This window comes from Solea solea, chromosome 7 (assembly GCF_958295425.1).
Source record: "Solea solea chromosome 7, fSolSol10.1, whole genome shotgun sequence".
NCBI lineage: Eukaryota > Metazoa > Chordata > Actinopteri > Pleuronectiformes > Soleidae > Solea > Solea solea.
The window spans coordinates 26718249-26737402 of record NC_081140.1 but is presented as its reverse complement, the minus strand read 5'-3'; the positions used below and the strand labels follow the sequence as shown (position 1 = coordinate 26737402).

Below are 19154 nucleotides of genomic sequence, written 5' to 3'. Positions count from 1 at the left end.
TACACAAAAGCGCCAGCGCTGACCTCTTGTTATCGCAGTGACACGGCGAGCCATAAGTCAGCCCGGAGTGACACGGGAGTCAGGTGGCCAGGCTGACCCTGGCCTTGTGCTGGTACACAAACTAAATGCACTCTATTTAAACATGGCCTGCCAGTTCCCCTTCCTGTAAACAGGGCCGGGGTGAAGGCGCGGGGGTGAATGCGGCATTGTGGAGGCGACGTGTCGGGCCGGGCCCGGGCCACGCGGGGGACAGCGGGAAGCAGGCGGCAGCCATCACAACAGCGGCAGTGTTCACGCACAAGCCTCACCCGCCGACTGCAAGTGTAAAAGCTCAGGGTGCAGTCAACATAATTGCTGCAGTGACCACATGTCTAAAAAGGGGGGTGGGTGGGGTGAAGGAATATGGTGAGGCAAAAGGGCACTTGGGGCACAGGAGGGCTTGACCCCGAGCAATCTACGGAGTGATGGATGGCTGGTAATTACGCGTAAATGGAGTGCCTTTGCTCTACAGCACAGTATTTCAACTGTGAGCCTGGGAGAGGCAGGAAAAACACCAGAGAGGCTACGTTCAAATTAGCAGGCGGAAGTGACTCATGCGGATTTATTTTTTTTGTCCTGAGATCTGAGATCTTGTTTTTCCACAGCTGTGTGGACACAGAAACACCATTTCCAATTAAGATCTGCATCCCTTGTTGTAGATTACGTATTAGAATGTGGGCCCTGTGTGGAATTAGACTTGTATTTTCAAACAACACTTTTTAAGAGGCAAATAAAAATATATACATTTAAGCATTCAAAAATATTGTATTTTATTGTTTGAAAATACACTTGTTCTTTGCGCTCCCTCAAGTCGTCACAGGCTTGGAGTCGCTGTCCGTCTGGAACTCGTCAGGGAGCGCAAAGAACAAGTGAGGGAGTGCAAAACTTAATTAGTAACCAGGAGTTATTTCAAAGGCATAAATAAGGGTAAAAAAATTTAAGAAAGTATACAACAGGAAGTATTTATGTACGGTGGAAATGGTGTAACAGCATATGTTCAGTGCAATCTTTAAGAAATTCTATATTCCCTTATCTTAAATAGTTCCTACTTCAATACCGACATGTTCTGTTCTTGACGACGAACGCACAAAGGTATCTAACCCGATGAATCAGCAATTGTAATGAATCAGATTTGAATCAGTCACTTGCCCGTAGCCAAAGAGAGGGAGAATCTCATTGAATGATTCGGACAAGTGTAAAAGCTAAAAGTTAAATAAAAAAAAAAAAGTGGATCGCGGAAAGTGAACACGTGCGTTTGTTTCCTTTGATAAATCTACTCCGATCCACATCAGGGTTGAGTTTTCACACATCAGGACAGGGTTAAACACGTCTGCTGAAGAGTGCCGAGGCCCGAGCTGTCCATCTGCCACCCCTGTTTGTGAGCTTACACTCTTCGCTCAGCTTTGGTTTGTCAGCTGACAGACTTTGACTGAAAGGGTAACAGACATATTCACACTTGTCACGACAACTCTACCTGATTTCTTTTTCTATTTTTCCCCCCCATTCCACTTCCACAGTTTCACATGTGGCCCAATAACCACGTCTTTGTACATAATATGTAAACATACATGATGTATGTTTGTATGTAGAGGGAAAACAGTTAGCATAACTGGAATAGGATTAAATAATAACTTTTGACAGGAGTGTTTAAAATGAATAAAACGTTGAAAATGATGATGCCATAAGTAGATTCCTTCAAAAGATTACATTAAAATACCAGTAATAAATCATAAAAATGGTCAGATTCCGCATGACTTTGCTTACGAGCTAAATAGCTATTCAGTTATGTAATCTGCCTTCCATTAACGCGTAAATAAACACCTAAACAACTTTTTTTTCCAGGTAAAAACAAGTGTATATTTGTATCTGGTATTTGTTGAGCCAGGTGCAAATCTTCAATGTTTATTGTTTATTATTTGTGATAATCTACTGCCATGCTGGTTCAAACACCAGCTATTTTACCAAACATTAATCGGATTAGATTCATTTACCAATTCAAAACAATATCAGATGTCACAGATATGATAAATAGTTAAAATTGTCTCTTGTCACAACTGAGTATTGTGATTTGGGCCATTGTTGTGAATCACCACTGATAAAAGACTATACTTTAAGCTAATATTTGGTGAATTAGTAGGACATTACTTCCCTATAACAAAATGATCTCTAACCTCTAACAATATTGCTATTGTACTGTAAACAATTGCTATAATTTGACCTACTTTAATGTGAATTGGTTCCTGTTTCCTCTACGGTAATAAACTGAGTAGCTTTCTGTGGGTTTCTTTGGACAAAAATATATATAATTGAGTGTGTTTTGAGGTTTGGGAAAACAATGAGTGAAATTTTCCACCTTTACTTGCATTTTATGGAGCAGTGACTTTGAGTTTTGACTGTGAAACAGTGTATTCACACGCTACCTGATTTATACGTCTTTGTTCATTAAAATATCAGTAATAAATCATAAAAATGGTCAGATTTCACATGACTTTGCTTACTAGCTAGAAAACTATTCAGCTAGCTTCCTAGCTAGCCGGCTAGCCAAATAGCAAATTAGTTATTTTTGCCATCTTGATAGCTAGTTAGCTTGCTGGCTACACAGCTAGCTAACTAGCGTTGTATTACAGCAGCACCATATCAGGTACGTACACCATTAAAATTTAAATATAAGAAACTTTGTCCACAGCTATAACAAGAGTACAACAGATAAGGAAGAGAATATTTGAAAAAAATATTCATTGGGATTGATTTAGTGCAAGTGAAAGTACCTTCGATGAGCAACTCCTGACCGTGGCTCCCCAGCAGCGTTCGTGACAGAAAAGGTGCAAAGTCCACAAAGATCTCTCTCAGCAGCGGCGCCACCTTCTCCAAGGCTCGCTCCAGCTTAGTCGTAATGCTGTCAAGAGAACATATGGAGGATAGAGATGTAAAGAGAGAGGTAACGTATTCTTCCTTCAAGGGTAAGGCATAAAAAAGGGCAGTGGGATTCTCCTATTTAAGTGTGCACTGCACAGTACACTGCTAATAGTAGTTAAAGGGACGATATCTCAAGCATATGTTGGTCTTTGTTGAAGAGTTCTCTCCCCGCACCAAAGTTCAGTGAGAAAATGGAGTTATGTGAGTTATGTGATGCACTGCGGCCTCAGTCAGTATACGTTCAAATGTGTTATTTTGCGACTTCAGTGATTAAAATCCTTTGTTTGGTTTGACTGCGTTGACACAATCGTGCCAAATGAGGCAGCAGTGGACCAGCAGCTGCTGTGTCCCTGCATGCTAAAACACTGATTTTCTCTATTTTTGGTGTGGGACAGTGAACTCCTGTTTGTGACATATTTTTGAGAAATTGTAGACTTAAGCAGGCATAGTTTTTATCCAGGAAGTCTTTCGTTAAGTGTATTAAGTCTGTTTTTTTTCCTTCTGTTCCTATATTGGCAGCCATGTTTTCACTAAGAATATCCACGTAAACTCGCTCTACGACCTCAGAGAGTATTATTTGCTATGACTTCAAATGTCATTAAGAGATGACTTTATGTTGTTAAAAACAACAGTTTTTTTAACAATTCAAAGAGGATTTCTGTTGTTAGCCGCTAGCTGCTGTTAGCTGTATCTGTCACGTAACACGCAATCCGAACTACACATGGGTTTCCTTCCAGTTGTTTATCTGAGAAGAGGGAAGTTCCTTATCGTCTCCACTCTCAATACACGCCATTATCTGGTAAGCACCTCAGAGAAACTGTGAGCAGGAGATGTGCGGCCGAACAAATCAGACCGTATAGAGGCGGAGATGCTGTATTTATCGCCGCTGCTCTCTTTGCATGTGTTCACGCACAGATACAGACAACATGAGGAGGGCTGAGCGTTGAAGGCTGAGTTGTCTTCAGTGACACTGAACACAACACAGCAGAGTTGAGAAAGAGAAATAACAGAGAGAGAGAGAGAGAGAGAGAGTGCTGGAAAGCTGTGGTTTAGTTTTGTATTAGTGTGTAGTGTAATCTGCCTCCCATTAAACCATAAATAAAAATAAACAAGTGTATATTTGTATCTGGCATTGTTGTTTGTTGAGCCTGGTGCAAATCTTCACAGTTTATTGCTAATTATTTGTGATAATCTACTGCCTTTCTGGTCAAACACCAGCTATTTTATCAAACTTTGCTTGGAAATGATTTGTTTACCATCTCAAAACAATATCAGATGTCACAGAGACGGCTGCAAATAGTCAGAGCATTATGTAAAAACGTCTCTTGTCACAACTGATTATTGTGATTTGGGCCATTGTTGTGAATCACCACTGATAAATGACCATACTTTAAGCATAATATTTGGCGATTACTATAAAACAATTAGTAGGAATTAGTAGGATATTACTAGTTATTCCTTAGAACAAAATTATCTCTAAACTCTTACAATATTGTTATTGTGCTGAAAACAATTGCTATAAATTGTTCCCATTTCCTCAATGGCAATAAACTGAGTAGCTTTAGAGGTATGTTTCCAACAGTCACTCAAGTGAGTGACATTTTCCACCCTTACTTGCATTTTATGGACCAGCGACTTTGAGTTTTGACCACGAAACAGAGCAAAGCAACTTGACGTAAAATGAAAACGCTCCAATCCTCGTCTGAAATGTAAGTCAGGTGCGAGGAGGGAGGGTCTGCGGGCGAGATGCGACTATCATTGACTTCACAGTTAACGCTAAGTGATGTCGGTTACTGCTGCCATGGCAACAGAATCTCTGTAACTCAGGCAGAACGTCCAAAGAGCCAAATAGGAAGGAAGAAAAAAAAAAGGTTTCAACAGCCGTAGAGAAAGAAAAAATCTGTCAGAGACAATTAGGGTCAACTTTAGAGCAAAGGGTCAAGGTCACAAAAAAAAACAGGCAACTTTCCATCAGGAATTAGTCTAAAAAAATGTGACATTTTGTTCAAATATGACATTTAATGTGTGTTTCTTTGTCTGTCTTTGAGCAGAATAAAATTATACATAATAAAATAGTGGCGAGTGATTTTATAATCAGAGATACAACTATTTAAAAAGATTCACCTAACTATCAAAACCATAAAAGTATAAAAAAAGAGAAGATGAAGAATGATATACAACAGAAATGTGTTAAGAAACTGAAATTAAATCGCAATATAGAGTATATTAACAGTAAGTACAATTAAAATAAGCTACTATATAAAAGAGTGAGTGTTGAACAGTGTATACAACAGCTGGAACATGATTATATAATAACTGTGTGTAAGACTATTTCTCACGTTGTCAGAGTTTCAATTCCAAGACTTTACGGTGGGAATTAATGCGGAATAAATTAAATGAAATAACTACAGCGACCAAGCTGATTACTGGGTAGGTGCTAAATCGTGCATAAACGTCAAAATAAAATTTGGACACTGCAATAATAATAATGCTCACTTATTGATGGTTTAAAGATGTTTATGGGAGAAAAACATGGCGTGGAATCAGTAGGAAAACAATGTGTATTTGGAACATAAAGCTCTGCAAAAACAACGTACGGGCGAGTGTGAAAAGGAGCGGGAGCCGCCATACCTCATGTTCTCTACTGTGTCCTCAGGCATGGGGGCCACTGGCTGCACAGCAGGGAGGTTTTTACTGGTGGCTCCATTTACAAAACTGGACGACGATGAGGAGGAGGAGTTTGACGGAGCTGCATCAGCGGGTCCTGCAGAACAGAGCAGCAGAGAGGCATGTGTGAAAACCAGTGCAGGAACAACAATAATTTCCACCCAAAAAATGTCAATTAGCATTTTTGTAATATGTGTTAATCTGTACGTATAATTCCACAAAAGTCTGTTGAAACCTTTGATTTTACTTTGACTTTTGTCTGTTTTTGTGCTGCAGCTTCCTGATTTATATGTTTTATTACGTTTTCTTGTCATATATTAACTGGTTTTCTGAAATTAAACAGAGAATTCCTCAAAATGAGTTTGTTTTTGCCTCCAATATCTATCAGGATTAAAAAAAAAAAAATCAGTTTTAGTTTCCACATCTAGCTGAAAAATTGACATAATGGCGCTCAGACTAAAATAACCTGGAGAAGCGCGAGACTAAATTTGGACGCTATAATGAAAAATAAAACCCAAGCAAAAAACCAGGATCCGTCTCCCCCGACACTTTTCAGCCGTCAGAGCAAAGTCAAACTAAAGTAAACACGGTGTCAAATCACGCACTTAATCTTAATATTCATCCAAACTGGTGCCAATGGCAGGTTTAGGAAATATTTCGGGTATTTTGTTTTTTAAAGACACGAAAAATCGGACTCTTAAGCCAGAATTATGGTTTTTTACTCAAATATCATTCATTACATGTGTCTTTGTGAGAAGTTTGAACCAAGGCATGTGAGCAGTTTAAGGTAAAAGTACAATTTTGACTTGGCTATGTCTCTCACATTCCTGTACAGAGGCTGTCTGTCTTTCTTTCTTTCTCTCTTTCTTTCTTTCTGTCTTTCTTTCTTTCTACTTTTTATGAGGACACATTAAAACAATAGTCCTTGTGGTTCCAGTTCGGCTGTTAATCAGATACGCACATACGGTACATACATAAATATTATTATTGTTATTATTACACGAGAAAACAAACACATTCTCTATGTTCATATAGAGATAAATAGAGATATTATACTGCATAATATTGGGTTACATGATATTATGTAAGATTATATTGTCCTATAAGATGATTTTACACAAATTACATAGAATATTGTTCTCTGTGTGCAGAGATATACATAAATACAATCTTTTTTTGATAATTCTCTTCATTATCAGCCCTGTTGTTTTCTTTAAGTTTCTTGTTCTGTCATCTGTTTATTTCCGAGATGTCTCCATCGTTCTGTAATCGCTTAATTCCACCTGGTCGCATCAATCAACAAGGAAATCCTGGCACTAGGGTTGTTCAGAGCAGCTGCAGACACCGAGAGCAAGGTAAACAGGGCCATCTAGTGGTCACACCAAGCCTTTGCACTTGGTCTGGTCTCTGGTCCCTGTTTGAGAAGAAACATCACACACACTTGAGAACATGTGTGTGCAGGACAAACCTGTGGTGTTGATCATGCTTTTAGGGGTCACGGCGGCAGCGGCAAAGAGGTTGGTGGCGCTGCCCGGCGGCTGACCCGCAGATGTGCCACTGCTGCTTAAGGTGTTAACTGCTGAGCTGCCAGGTGAGGTTTTCTTCACAGGCACCACCACACTCCTATAGAACACACACAGTTTACAGTCTAAGACCACACTGCTTTATATAGTAAATAACACATTTTAAGTTTAAGTTCAATGGGACTGAACCATGTTACTTTCTGTAATATATAATCTACACTTTTGCCCATTATAAAAAAAAAACTGTAACGTCTTGAAAGTGTGACGATCTTTTTGTGACATCATCAGTCGGTAGGTAGAATCAGAACATACTTGGTTGATCACATAAGCTTGGGGTGTCAAACGTACGGGCCGTGGGCCAGAACTAGCCCACCAGTAGGTCCAATCTGGCCCCAGGTGTAACAGGCCCCAGTCCAGAATAACCCTTGGGTAAAAAGCAGCCTATGATAGAATATAACCTGGGTATATTATGGCCTAGGCCACAGTATAAATTAGTAACTGATCATCCTTTTATAATAAAGTAAATCATTTTTTGGGGGCTTATATTTGGGCATATTTTATTTTCCAAAAAGCTGAAATGTACAAAAAAAACATAAATACATTGAAACATTAAGTCCAGAGGGAAAGTAAAATATCAAAGTGATTCCCTCTTTATATATGTATATGTACAGTATGTACAGTATATATGTATGTACGTATGTGTGTAAACTAATCTAAGATAAACTAGTCTAATCAAATCAAATCTAATCTAGTGTAATCTAAAATGATGTATTATACAGTATCTGATCTAAACTAAAGTAACCTAATCTATGTAATTTAAACTAAACTAGTCTATTCCAAACTAAAACTGTCATATATGAACTCTAAATCTAATTAAATCATCTAGTGTAATCTAAAATAATGTATCGTATCTAATCTAAATATATTCTTATCTAAAATATAATGTCTATTCTAGTCTAATATAAAGTAATCTAATCTATTTAATCTAAACTAAACTAGTCCAGTCTAATCTAAAATTATGTATTATATCTGATCTAAAGTAATCTAATCTATGTAATCTAAACTAAACTTGTCCAATCTAATCTGAAACTGTTTTAAATTAACTTGTCTAGTTAAATCTCATCTAGTGTAATCTAAAATAATCTATTACCCCTGCAGAAAGCATCACATGCTGCTGAAGGAGGAACGGGCATTTTTATGAATAAAACATGAATAAGGCATGTGACGAAAGTGAAAGCACACACACACACACACACACACACACAGGATTCACACGTTCACACACAGTCTGAGTGAACGCATGCAGGTTAAAGATGATGCTGTGAACTTGGCGTCTCTGACAGGAAAAGAGAAAAGCTTTGTCCTTATCAGGTCGGTATTTGGCTGCTGGGGATTTGCGAGTGAGCCAGATAACGTCTCCACTGATCCCCCCCAGAGTTACTTGAGGTGATACAGGCCAGACCTCGGCTCTGTCACAAGCTAAAGTCTGCTGTCATCTGAAGCAAATCCACCATAACCACACAGATAGGAAGAGTTTAACTGTTTTATCTCACAGTTGAACGTCCACACACCTCCAGGACAATCTGATCGACGTCTGTGATCATAAAGAGAGAGAGAGAATGTAGGACACTTGATATTTTTGTACTAGACACAAAAGTTATCAATAGGTTTTGCAGATTCAAAATGGCAGGGCCACGGCAACCCTCTGTGTTTTTGCAAATTTTGACGGAAACGTAGAGGAAGTGCCCCTATATGTTCGGCACGAGGTCCACTGAATTTCCCGAAACTTGTTGAGAAGAAGTGATAGACCAGGTTGAACCAAAAGTTGCGGAGGCCATGTTTAAGGTCAACAATTTTTTTCGTCTTGGTCTATAAGATCTTCCTATTAAGTTTCGGGAAATTCAGTGAAACTCAATTTTGCCTATGTTTTCACCTTGGGGGCCCTATAGAGCCCTTGAGCAACGCACAGGTCCGGGAACTATGCCAATATTGCATTTTCGCCAGACCTGACCTCCATTGAGAGTTTCAAGAGATTTTATGCACGTTAACCCCTTAAAAAATGACCGCAAAGCCACAGATATGATAATAATCTGAAGCAATAACAATAGGTTTGTCTCGTCATTTCGGTGCCTGCCATTCGTGGCTTGGGCCCTAATAATTTATCGTGTTGATCAGACATACAGTAGGTCTCAAAAACTTGTCTAGCAAATATGATACACATGGTTTTGACTCACATGAGAAACCTGGAAAAGTAGATTATATTATAGATAGGTATACGTAGAACAACTGAAACGTGGACTTTTCCTCACCGCAGAACACTTTCTCTTTGCATGAATACAGTTTTCGAGCACATTTCTTGATGCAGCTGTTCGCCGTGTCAAATGAAAACGACTTAAATCTAAAATTATCCTGAGCCCATGTGAGTCAGCAGCTGTTTTTTTTTTATGAGTAATAGATGGTAAACAAAGTAAAATACTTTAATGTGAAATTTTTAATAAAAACAAGACCCCGAAAAAAAATCTTTAAAAACGGACCCCAAAAAAGATCTTGTAAAAACAGACTGAAAAATCTCATAAAAACAGACCCGGAAAAATCTCGTAAAAACAGACCCCGAAAATACTCAGAAAAACAGACGTGGAAAAATCTCGTAAAAACAGACCCTGAAAAAAAATCTCGTAAAAACAGACCCCAAAAAAAATCTCATAAAAACTGACCCCAAAAATAATCTCGTAAAAACTGACCCCAAAAAAATCTCGTAAAAACAGACAAAAAACCTCACACACACACCCAGGATGTCCATATAAGGAGAGGAATAAAAACGTTACACTCTGTAAATTATTTAAGAGAAAACATTGCTGCCGTGCTTGCATGCATATATAACACCAAAAACTAAAAAAAACATATGGAAATTCGCATTTCAAAATGAGCTCAATCACTCCAGGGAGCATAAGCACGAGTCAGACAACTTAAAAAAAAAAAAAAAACAACTTGAAATATTAATATCTCCAGAGATACAGCTGTGTTCTGAAGAACACTGATGACAAGCATCTTTTATTTAGCACATCTCTGTGCTGCTCTCCTCTGTGACAGACATCAGAACATCACAAGTGAGCTGGGTGTGGATTTAATCACGCGTTCCAGATGCATCAGCCCCCTCCCCCCCCCCCAGCAACATGTCTTCCTCTGGCACAGCCCGCGACGTTACACTGGCTCTACAGTAACTTTCATAAAACATGAACCTTCTTTCTTTTCTTTCTTTTTTTCTTTTCTTTATTTTATAGATGAATAATTCATCAGCGGGGAACGAAGCTTATGAATCATGCATAGATTATCTCGCAAATATTTTATTAATAGGATTGTCTTAATTGAGTTGCAGGGAATAAAGCGAGCGGATTAATCTTTGGAGTGAATATGAATGTGGTCTGCAGCTGTGGTGAGATGAAAGCGTTTGTAAGAAGAAAAAAAGAAGTAAAGTGCAGCAGAGTGAATTTGAGCAGATCAAAAACGGAGTAAACACGCAGAAGTTTCTCTCACTTATTCAATTAAAACCAATTAAAGCAACGACCGGGCTCCCGACAGGACATGAGCACAATGGGACATCTTTGAGGGTTTTGCACTCATAACCTCAGACACCAAAGGCCAATCGTAATCCCATAAAACAAGCGAGACACATGGTTTCACACAGTGACAGAGCTCAACCACCAGGGGGCAGGATATTGTGACATACAGGTGATATGACATTTTCCTGTTGATTTCAACAGTTTACATGAGAGCAGAATTCAAAAACGCCATTTTTTTTTTTTAGACATGAATACATTTGCACAAATAAGTGAGGAATTTTGATTCACTGTTGGCTCATTTTTTTAGGTTGAGTCAAAAATACACGTGTGGAAGATCCTCCGTCTTTGTGGAGATCATTTGTGTAAGTTTAAAGGCGCTCTGTAGCAAGTTTGTAGTAGAAAACGTGATACACATCAAGTTAAAACATGAAATGCTTACTGTAAACATGTTCAAATTCTAACGGGTTTATTGCTTGGTTTCACATAATGTGATTTTTTTTTAAATAACTAAATAAAAAATTATTGTAACAACTTGATAGTTCTACATAACATCATATAAAGTTTCATGGAAATACCATTAAAGGTTTAATGTCAATATGTGAGAAGTATTAAAATTTTGTCCTAAAACTCTGATAGTTTCTCATAGTAATGTAAAGCAATCAGTATGTATCACATAACGTATAACATGATAGTTTAATAGGTTTATTGTAAATATGTGAAGTATCATGTCATGTCAATTAACGTAATAATGTAAAAATATGTATTGTACAAATATAATTTGTATCGCGTGATGTATAACCTGATACTTTAACGTGATACTGTGAAACGTTTATTGTAAATATGTGATAAGTATCATGTCATAATGTAAACATTTTTGCGTAATAACGTAAAAATATGTATTGTAACAATATAACACATATCGCATGACGCATAACGTGATAACTTAATGTTATAGTGTGAAAAGGTTATCATAAAAATGTGACAAATGTGTGATCATGTAAAAGTTTTACATAATAACGTAAAAAAAATTGTAAAATTTACATATCTATCACATAACGTATAACGTGAAAGTTTAATGTGATAGCGTGAAAAATAAATTGTAAATATGTGAGAGTAATTGGACACTCTGAATTGACTGCAGAGTGAATAGTTCAATGGTTGTGACCCTGTGATGAAATGGCGAGCTGTCCAGGATGATAGTAAGTGCATTTTTTTACATAATAACATAATAACACGTAAAAATATAACACGTATCCCGTGACGTATAACCCGATAATTTAATGTTATGGCGTGAAAAATTTATCGGAAATATGTGATAAGTATCATGTCATAACGTTAAAATATGTATTGTAAAAATATAATACGTATTGCATGACGTATGATGGGATAGTTTAATGTTATAGTGTGAAAAATTAATCGTAAATATGTGTTTATTCTTTTACATAATAACATAAAAATATTCATTGTAAAAATATAACACGTATCGCGTGACGTATAAGCCGATAGTTTAATGTTCTAACGTAAAAAATGGGTTAGGGTTAGGTTATTGTAAAAAATTACATAATACGTAAATACCACTAACTATCGTTGCTGTCAATGATCAATGACATGAAATCTAACAGAGCTAATTTGGAGATTGGTTTGAATTTAGAGGAGGAAGTTAAAGATTACTGAAGTATTTCTGTTCTGGTTAAGGGTAAATCTGGATGTTGAGCAGTTTAAACTCGACCCCCTCCATGCTCTCCACTTTAAGCTATTTTTCCCCCTCCTTTTTCTCTTCTTCTCTTTTTTGATGTTGTCACTCCCAATCTATTGACAAATGAAAGGCCTGTCCGTTGCTGGCAGCTCATTTCGCTGGCAGGTGGCAAACAATTAGACACAGCAAATAGAGGCTGGAACGGTGGGAGTGACATGAAAAGCATGAGACAAAGTTATATATGTGGTTGGGGGGGTGGGGGTGCTGTGTGAAAGCATTTCAAAAATAATACACTTTGCGGCCGTGGCGACTCATTTTCAGAACGCCAGTTCCCATTAGTGATGTGAGCGGTGAAGGTGACAGCGCGGGCCCGCGGTGTGGTGCAAGGCCGCTTCTGTTTAATCTGTCATCAACGCCCTGGAGACCTCCACCCTCTCAGCTGTCCTTGTGTCCACACACTCCTCCGTCTTCCACCCTATTCATCAAGCCCAGCTCAGCAGCGTCCATGTAATAAATGGAGGAGGTCCCATTGTTCCTCCTGACTCACTGAGTCACCCTGCCTTTTCTCTGGGGCCTGGCAGGGACTACACACACACACACAGGTTTGTGCAGCTGTTCTCCTGAGGACTCTTACTGACTTCCATTCATTTGGACAGAGTCAAAAATCCATGAATCCTAAACTTAACCATAACCAGTTAAAGCCTAACCCTTAAATCAAAACAAGAGCTTGATCCTAAACTTTCCCAGTTCCTCACAAATCAGGTTTAGCCTCATTGGGATCAGGTTTTGGTCTCCATGAGGACTGCTGGTTTTGACACAGGGTCAGTGTGTATTGTTCTTCTTAGGACTCTCGCTGATTTCTATTCATTTGGAAAGCCTCAAAAATCATAACGAGTTCATGCCTATCACTAACCAAACCAAACCCCAATTGAAATCTTAACCCTCAACATTAGCAGTTCCTCAGAAATTAGGTTCTGCCTCATTAGGTCCAGGTTTTTTGGTCCCCACAAGTACTGGCCCCGACAAGATCAGTGTTTATGCTAAAAAAACACACAGGATTTGCACAGCTCTTCTTCTTCGTTCGACTGTCGGTGGCTTCCATTCATTTGGACAGATGAAACAAAGCATTATCGCTAACCCTTAACCATCACCACAATCCAAATCTTAGTTCTAAACTTTCCCAGTTCCTCACAAATCAGGTTTTGCCTCATTGGGACCAGGTTTTGGTCTCCGGACTGCTGGTCTTGACAAGGCGAGTGTTTATGTTCTTCTTTCGGACTCTAACTGACTTCCATTCATTTGGACAGCCTCTAAAATCATAACCAGTTCTTGCCTATCACTAAGAAAAACAAACCACTATTGAAATCTTAACCCTAAACGTTACCAGTTCCCTAGAAATTAGGTTTTGCCTCATTAGGACCAGGTTTTTGGTCTCCAAGAGAACTACTGGTCCTGACAAGGTCAGTGTCAGATCTTTGTTCTACATTGGCACACATTAAAGGTGCTATAGGTAAGAAATGTATTAGGTCAAATAACAGGTTAAATTACAATACTGGCAAACCAATCGGTGCTTTATAAGAATCTGAGGGGGGGGTGGGTGTTTTCCAGGAACTTCTTTCAGCTACTGTCTCCAGCGAGTCAAGCTCTATGCCCACCACCACTGAGTCATTGTGTGTCCCTGTTCTACACTGTCCACCACAGACTGGTAGTACATACATCCACTTTCTACCGCTTTATCCTCCACAAGCGGGGTTAGCTGTGCCAATCTCAGCTGACAATGGGGCGATAGGCAGGGTCAAACCATAGACAGCTTGCCAGTCCATCGCAGGGCCAAAACCATCAAACTATTCACTTTCACATTCACACCTACGGTCACCTAATCCCCATATTCCATATATTACTCCAAAACCGATTTGTACTGGATGAAAAATCTTGATCTCATTAGATCTCATGGTACAAGATCTGGTCACACACGTTTTATTCACTGTTTTTGGTTTGATTGGGGCTAAATCAGGGTAAAAAATGTTGTTTTACCTGTCAAAGGAGTGGAACTGCATAGGCAACTTGGCCTGGACATGAGCTTTGGTAGCAGGGTCCGGGTAGGACAAAGCCTCCAGTCCAGTCTCCATTCCTTCCACTGGAGCCGCGACCAGGCTCTTCAGGATGTCCTTCACGCTGATGCCTTTGCTGGGCTGGCTGACGCTTGTGATGGACGGAGGCGGTTTCAGCAACTCTGCACTGGCCGTGTCGCACTGACTCTCCAGGGACTTCTTAACTTCGGAGGACAACGTGGATATTTGCTCGCTCACGCTGTCTGCCGGCCCGTTACTGCCGTGATCGGGATCAGAACCATTCTGGATGCGGACGAGGTGCTCCTCTCCAATCCCAGAGTCTGTGCGGGGAAAAGTGTTCTGCACATGGAGGACGTCGTCAGAAGGTCCGATACGATCACTACTGCTGTCAAATGCCAACGGAATTTCTGTGCAACAGAATATACACACAAACACAAAACAATAAAACGTCATTATTCAAAGTATTAGTGTTGCTTAAAGCACTTCTAAAACGCTGTAAAATCTTATGCTATGGGTTTTAAACTAGGTTATGTTTGCATTGGCCTGGGTTTACTGGTGTTTACTGGCCTTCTGTTACAAAAGATTATTACATTTTCAAGAAAACCTCATCCTCCTATAATGGACAACACTACAATGATCAAATTCTGAGTTATTTCTCGAAATTCTGAGAAATTTCTTGAAATTCTTGAAAATCACATTTTCAAGAATTTCTTACATCTTTTAATAGCCAAAAGTGTGTAAAAGATTATTACGTATTATGGATTTGGCGGCTATTTAAATGTAAAACTTGGTTCAGTCCCATGAAACAAGTTCAGATGCGTTTATCTCAGCAACATCGAAATGATCAGGATGAATTTTGTCACGCTTATGTTATTAGGTCACAGCTATAAGAAGGTACATTTCTAAACAGATCCAGAAAGTTCTTCTGGAACCAGTGGATCAAAATGTAAACTATTCCAGGTGCCAGTGTATAAAACGCAGGTGACAAAGTGTTTAAGCCAGGGGTCTCAAACTCAAATGACCTAGGGGCCTCTGAGAATCACGTCTGGCCAGTAGGGGGCCAGTCAAGTGAAAAAAAGTCCCAACTTACTTGGAAAAAAAGCAACTATTCTACTGTTCTAATCTAATTGTGATTATTTTGACTGAAATTGCGTTATGATTTGGGATATCAGAGGGAATGGTCATTTTTACGTCATTATCCCCTTTTTCATTTGAAGAACATTAAATGATTAGTTCAGTTTGTAGAATATGATGAGCACAGGTCCGGACAATATTTGATCTGAAATGTTAATTTGACACAAATTATTTGACTTTAAGAAAGCTTGAGCCTCCTGCAATTTTAAAAATCGCAGTGGGCCATTTCGATAAAAAACTTCAATCAAAGAGTTCAGCTCTTGTGGCGGGCCCCCCAAATTGATTGGGGGGGGCCATATGTGGCCCGTGGGCCACGGATTTGAGACAATCTGGTTTAAGCCATGGCGGTGTATTGTTAGGGTTCGAGCACAAGGTGTGTAGAACCCTATCACATTTTTGAGGGCCGGATTTCTAAGACCACATCAATCCTGGTTCTGAGAGTCGTCCGGTGAAAAAGCATAAAAGCAAAAATCTTCTATTAGGTCATCTTCTGTCTGGTTTAGCGTACATGGAGGAAACTTGGCACGCATGTTCATTAGGTTGGGGCGGTCCAAAAAGTCTATGACGACTTTCCTGTGAAACCTTCAGGAAGGCTGCCATGTTGGATTGAATGCCAACTCGGAGGCTTTTGGGGTTTTCGCACCAATGGTATTTAAATGACATCCCATTTTTAAGTCTGAATTAAATTGGTCTCTTGACAGCGCGGCCTACAGAGAACTCATCACGATGCTCCCAACTTCCACAGGTGAGCTTGATTCCGGTTCCTTCCGAGCCCGGTGGTTATTTAGATGTAAAACTGGACTTTTTTAAATATTCATCAAGTGCATCCGTTACGAGGTCAGCAGCACCTGATTCAGCCAGAGAGTCGTCTAGGCTTCCCTCCCGGTGCGTCAGACAATCACGTGCCACGGCCGTCTGGGAAAAAAATTCCCCCCAATTTCTGGTGAAATTTATGAAGGCAGCAGTGAGAGCGTCTTCTCCTCCCAGCAACCTCTATGATCCCATTCTCCTCTGGTGGATTGCTTGCCTAATGGGCACTGACAGATGGAGCCGAAAATAGCCACGCAGTGGCTCCACTGCCCCAAAAAAACAGCAGTAGTTAGCGAGCACCAAGCGCTGCTTTCTCGCCTCATTTCCTCTTCATATTTTTCCCGGCCTCTTGTCTCCTTTTATCTCATTTTGTTCAATTCACTTCACATTTTTGTGTGAATGGGAGTTGATAAAGCACGGGCAACTCGAGAATCTGAAGTCCATAGAGACAAAAGTTCCGAGATTTCACCTGAAACCAGACTCCGACTGGACCTGGATACCCGCGGTCAATCGCACTGGTATCCACTCAAGTGTTGCCATGTTTTATCAACTCTTTCCTTTTTTTTAACATTAAAAAAAGGGGAATTTCAGACTGATTTGAAAACTGCCTGAACTGATTTAACTTGGAGCGTTTTGTTCTATCTCATTAGACAACAAGGAACCAATAAAAACTGGGAATACCACACAACTCCTTATATGGACACCCTGAGGTGTGTGTGGTTTATAGGTCACACATTCAGGCTTCTTACGACAACCTTTCGACTTTGATGTTTCTCGCTCATTTACGTCGGGTGCAAATCACCAAAATGAATTAGAATTTCTAGAATTTTTATTTTATTAATCCCCTTAGGGAAAGTATTCCTCTGAATTTGACCCATCCTAGAATTAGGAGCAGTGGGCTGCCACACTGAGTAGCGCCCAGGGAGCATTGGGGGTTGGGTACCTTGCTCAGGGGTACCCCAGCCCTTTTTGGCCGGGTGGGGATTTGAACCGGCGAACCTCCGGTTACAAGCCTAGCTCCCTTTCCACTTGGCCAAAATTCCAAAAGGCCCACTTCCTGTTGAGTTGAGGCCATGTCGACAGTCGACGTTTTTGTTTGTCTTGGTCTATAACATCTTCCCACCAAGTTTGGGGAAATTCGGTGGCACTCAATTTTGCCTCTGTTTACACCTTAGGGAGGCGCTTTAGAGCCCTTGAGCAACACTGAGTTTTTATGCATGTTAACGCCCTCAAAAATGGCAGATATAATAGTAATCTGATATAATAGTAATCTGAAGGATAACAATAGGTTCCTCGCACAAATTTGTGCCAGGAGACGTTTCCCTGCCATTTATTCTTTTGTTCATGAGTGCAATAAACGTTTTCGATTTGTGAATCGTTATCTCAATTCAAAGCAAAAAAAAAATCCTGCAGCCCTTGCTCACTTTTAATAGCCCTTTGGTATGAAATTTAATATCAACTGCCCAACAGAAACTATTAAAAAAGGGCATAATGGAGGACGGTGTGTCTTATATGGTAAGCAAATGTGACGGTGTGTCGTATATGGTGAGCAAATGTCTTGTCCAGGTCTTTAAAAACATGGTAAACACAGTTGTCGAGATGTGTACGAGGAAGATGCAGGTGTGTGTGTGTGTGTGTGTGTTACAAATTTTTAGCTGGCCATTTTTTCCGCAACCCTTTTCATGTTTAAAATCCACATCCGTGTGAATTCAAAGGGTAAAATCCAGATATTTCTGACCCTGGCTTACACTGCATCTCATTTTTCGAGAGAACGATGATAGGCATCATCTCCATCCGCAGTTTGCTTTCATACTTAATTCTGTCCAGTGGAAAATTATCAGCGCTCATGAATAAATCATAGGCGAGAGAGAGGACAGGATTTCCCTCGCTCCTTCACTGAATGAGCTCTCAACAGCTGGCAGCAGCCCTTTGGAAAGGACTAAGGACACTTAACGTTCATTTATATCAGCATAAAATGAGATTATTGAAAAAAAAAAAAGGTGAGATGCAGCTGTCAGGCACCTGTGCCGGACGGGGAGTTAATCTCCTGACGCATGACGTAGCTGTGCGATTGGCTGCTCCTGGCAGTTTCACGCTGGGGCTCCAGGATGTCGCGGTACTTGGAGACCATGAGCACAGAGATAAAGTAGACCACAGCCAGAGCCAGGAACTGGGCTTGTTTACTGTCGTCCTGTGGAGGAGAATCACAAAATGGTGATGCCACCCACCCTCGATTCTGGAGATAATACAATTGCTACCTGAGATGATTGTCTCAACAAATGGCAACATCTAATAATATAAAAAACATTTTTTTAAAATATATACGGTATATATTTTGAATTTTGAATTTTCTTTTTTAATTTTTCTTCGCACTTTCCTATCTCGCAAGTGCGCTTTACTATTTAGCAAGTGCTCTTTACTATATCACGAGCAGGCTTTACTTTCTCGTGAGCACGCTTTACTTTCTCGCACATGTGCTTTGCCATCTTGCAAGCGCACTTTACTTTCTTGCGAATGCGATTTACTATCTCGTACACACGGTTTACTAAAGTGCATGCGCAAAATATTAATCCCCTTATTAACGGAAAATATCCGTCTATGTCACCTCCAGGGCTCCATAAAAACGTCTCTTTTAGCAAGACAAAAGAGGCCAATTGTCCTGCTGTGTCGTGTTTTTAAACCAAAACAAAAAAAAACCAAGGTTTCCTGCCTCTGTAACTGCAGCCAAATGTCTGTG

General features: G+C 39.8%; 1 protein-coding gene across 2 annotated transcripts in view; it reads right to left on the bottom strand.

Annotated features, from left to right (window-relative positions):
* Positions 1 to 19154, bottom strand: part of nbeab (neurobeachin b) — a 306319-nt gene that overhangs the window by 172641 nt on the left and 114524 nt on the right. For both annotated transcript variants that reach the window (XM_058633432.1, XM_058633433.1), the window contains exons 28-32: positions 18440 to 18608; positions 14436 to 14880; positions 7091 to 7245; positions 5587 to 5719; positions 2808 to 2935 (exon numbers count right to left, since the gene is read on the bottom strand). In XM_058633432.1, the coding sequence (XP_058489415.1) occupies positions 2808 to 2935; positions 5587 to 5719; positions 7091 to 7245; positions 14436 to 14880; positions 18440 to 18608 (1030 nt within the window). The remainder of the gene's footprint in view (positions 1 to 2807; positions 2936 to 5586; positions 5720 to 7090; positions 7246 to 14435; positions 14881 to 18439; positions 18609 to 19154) is intronic.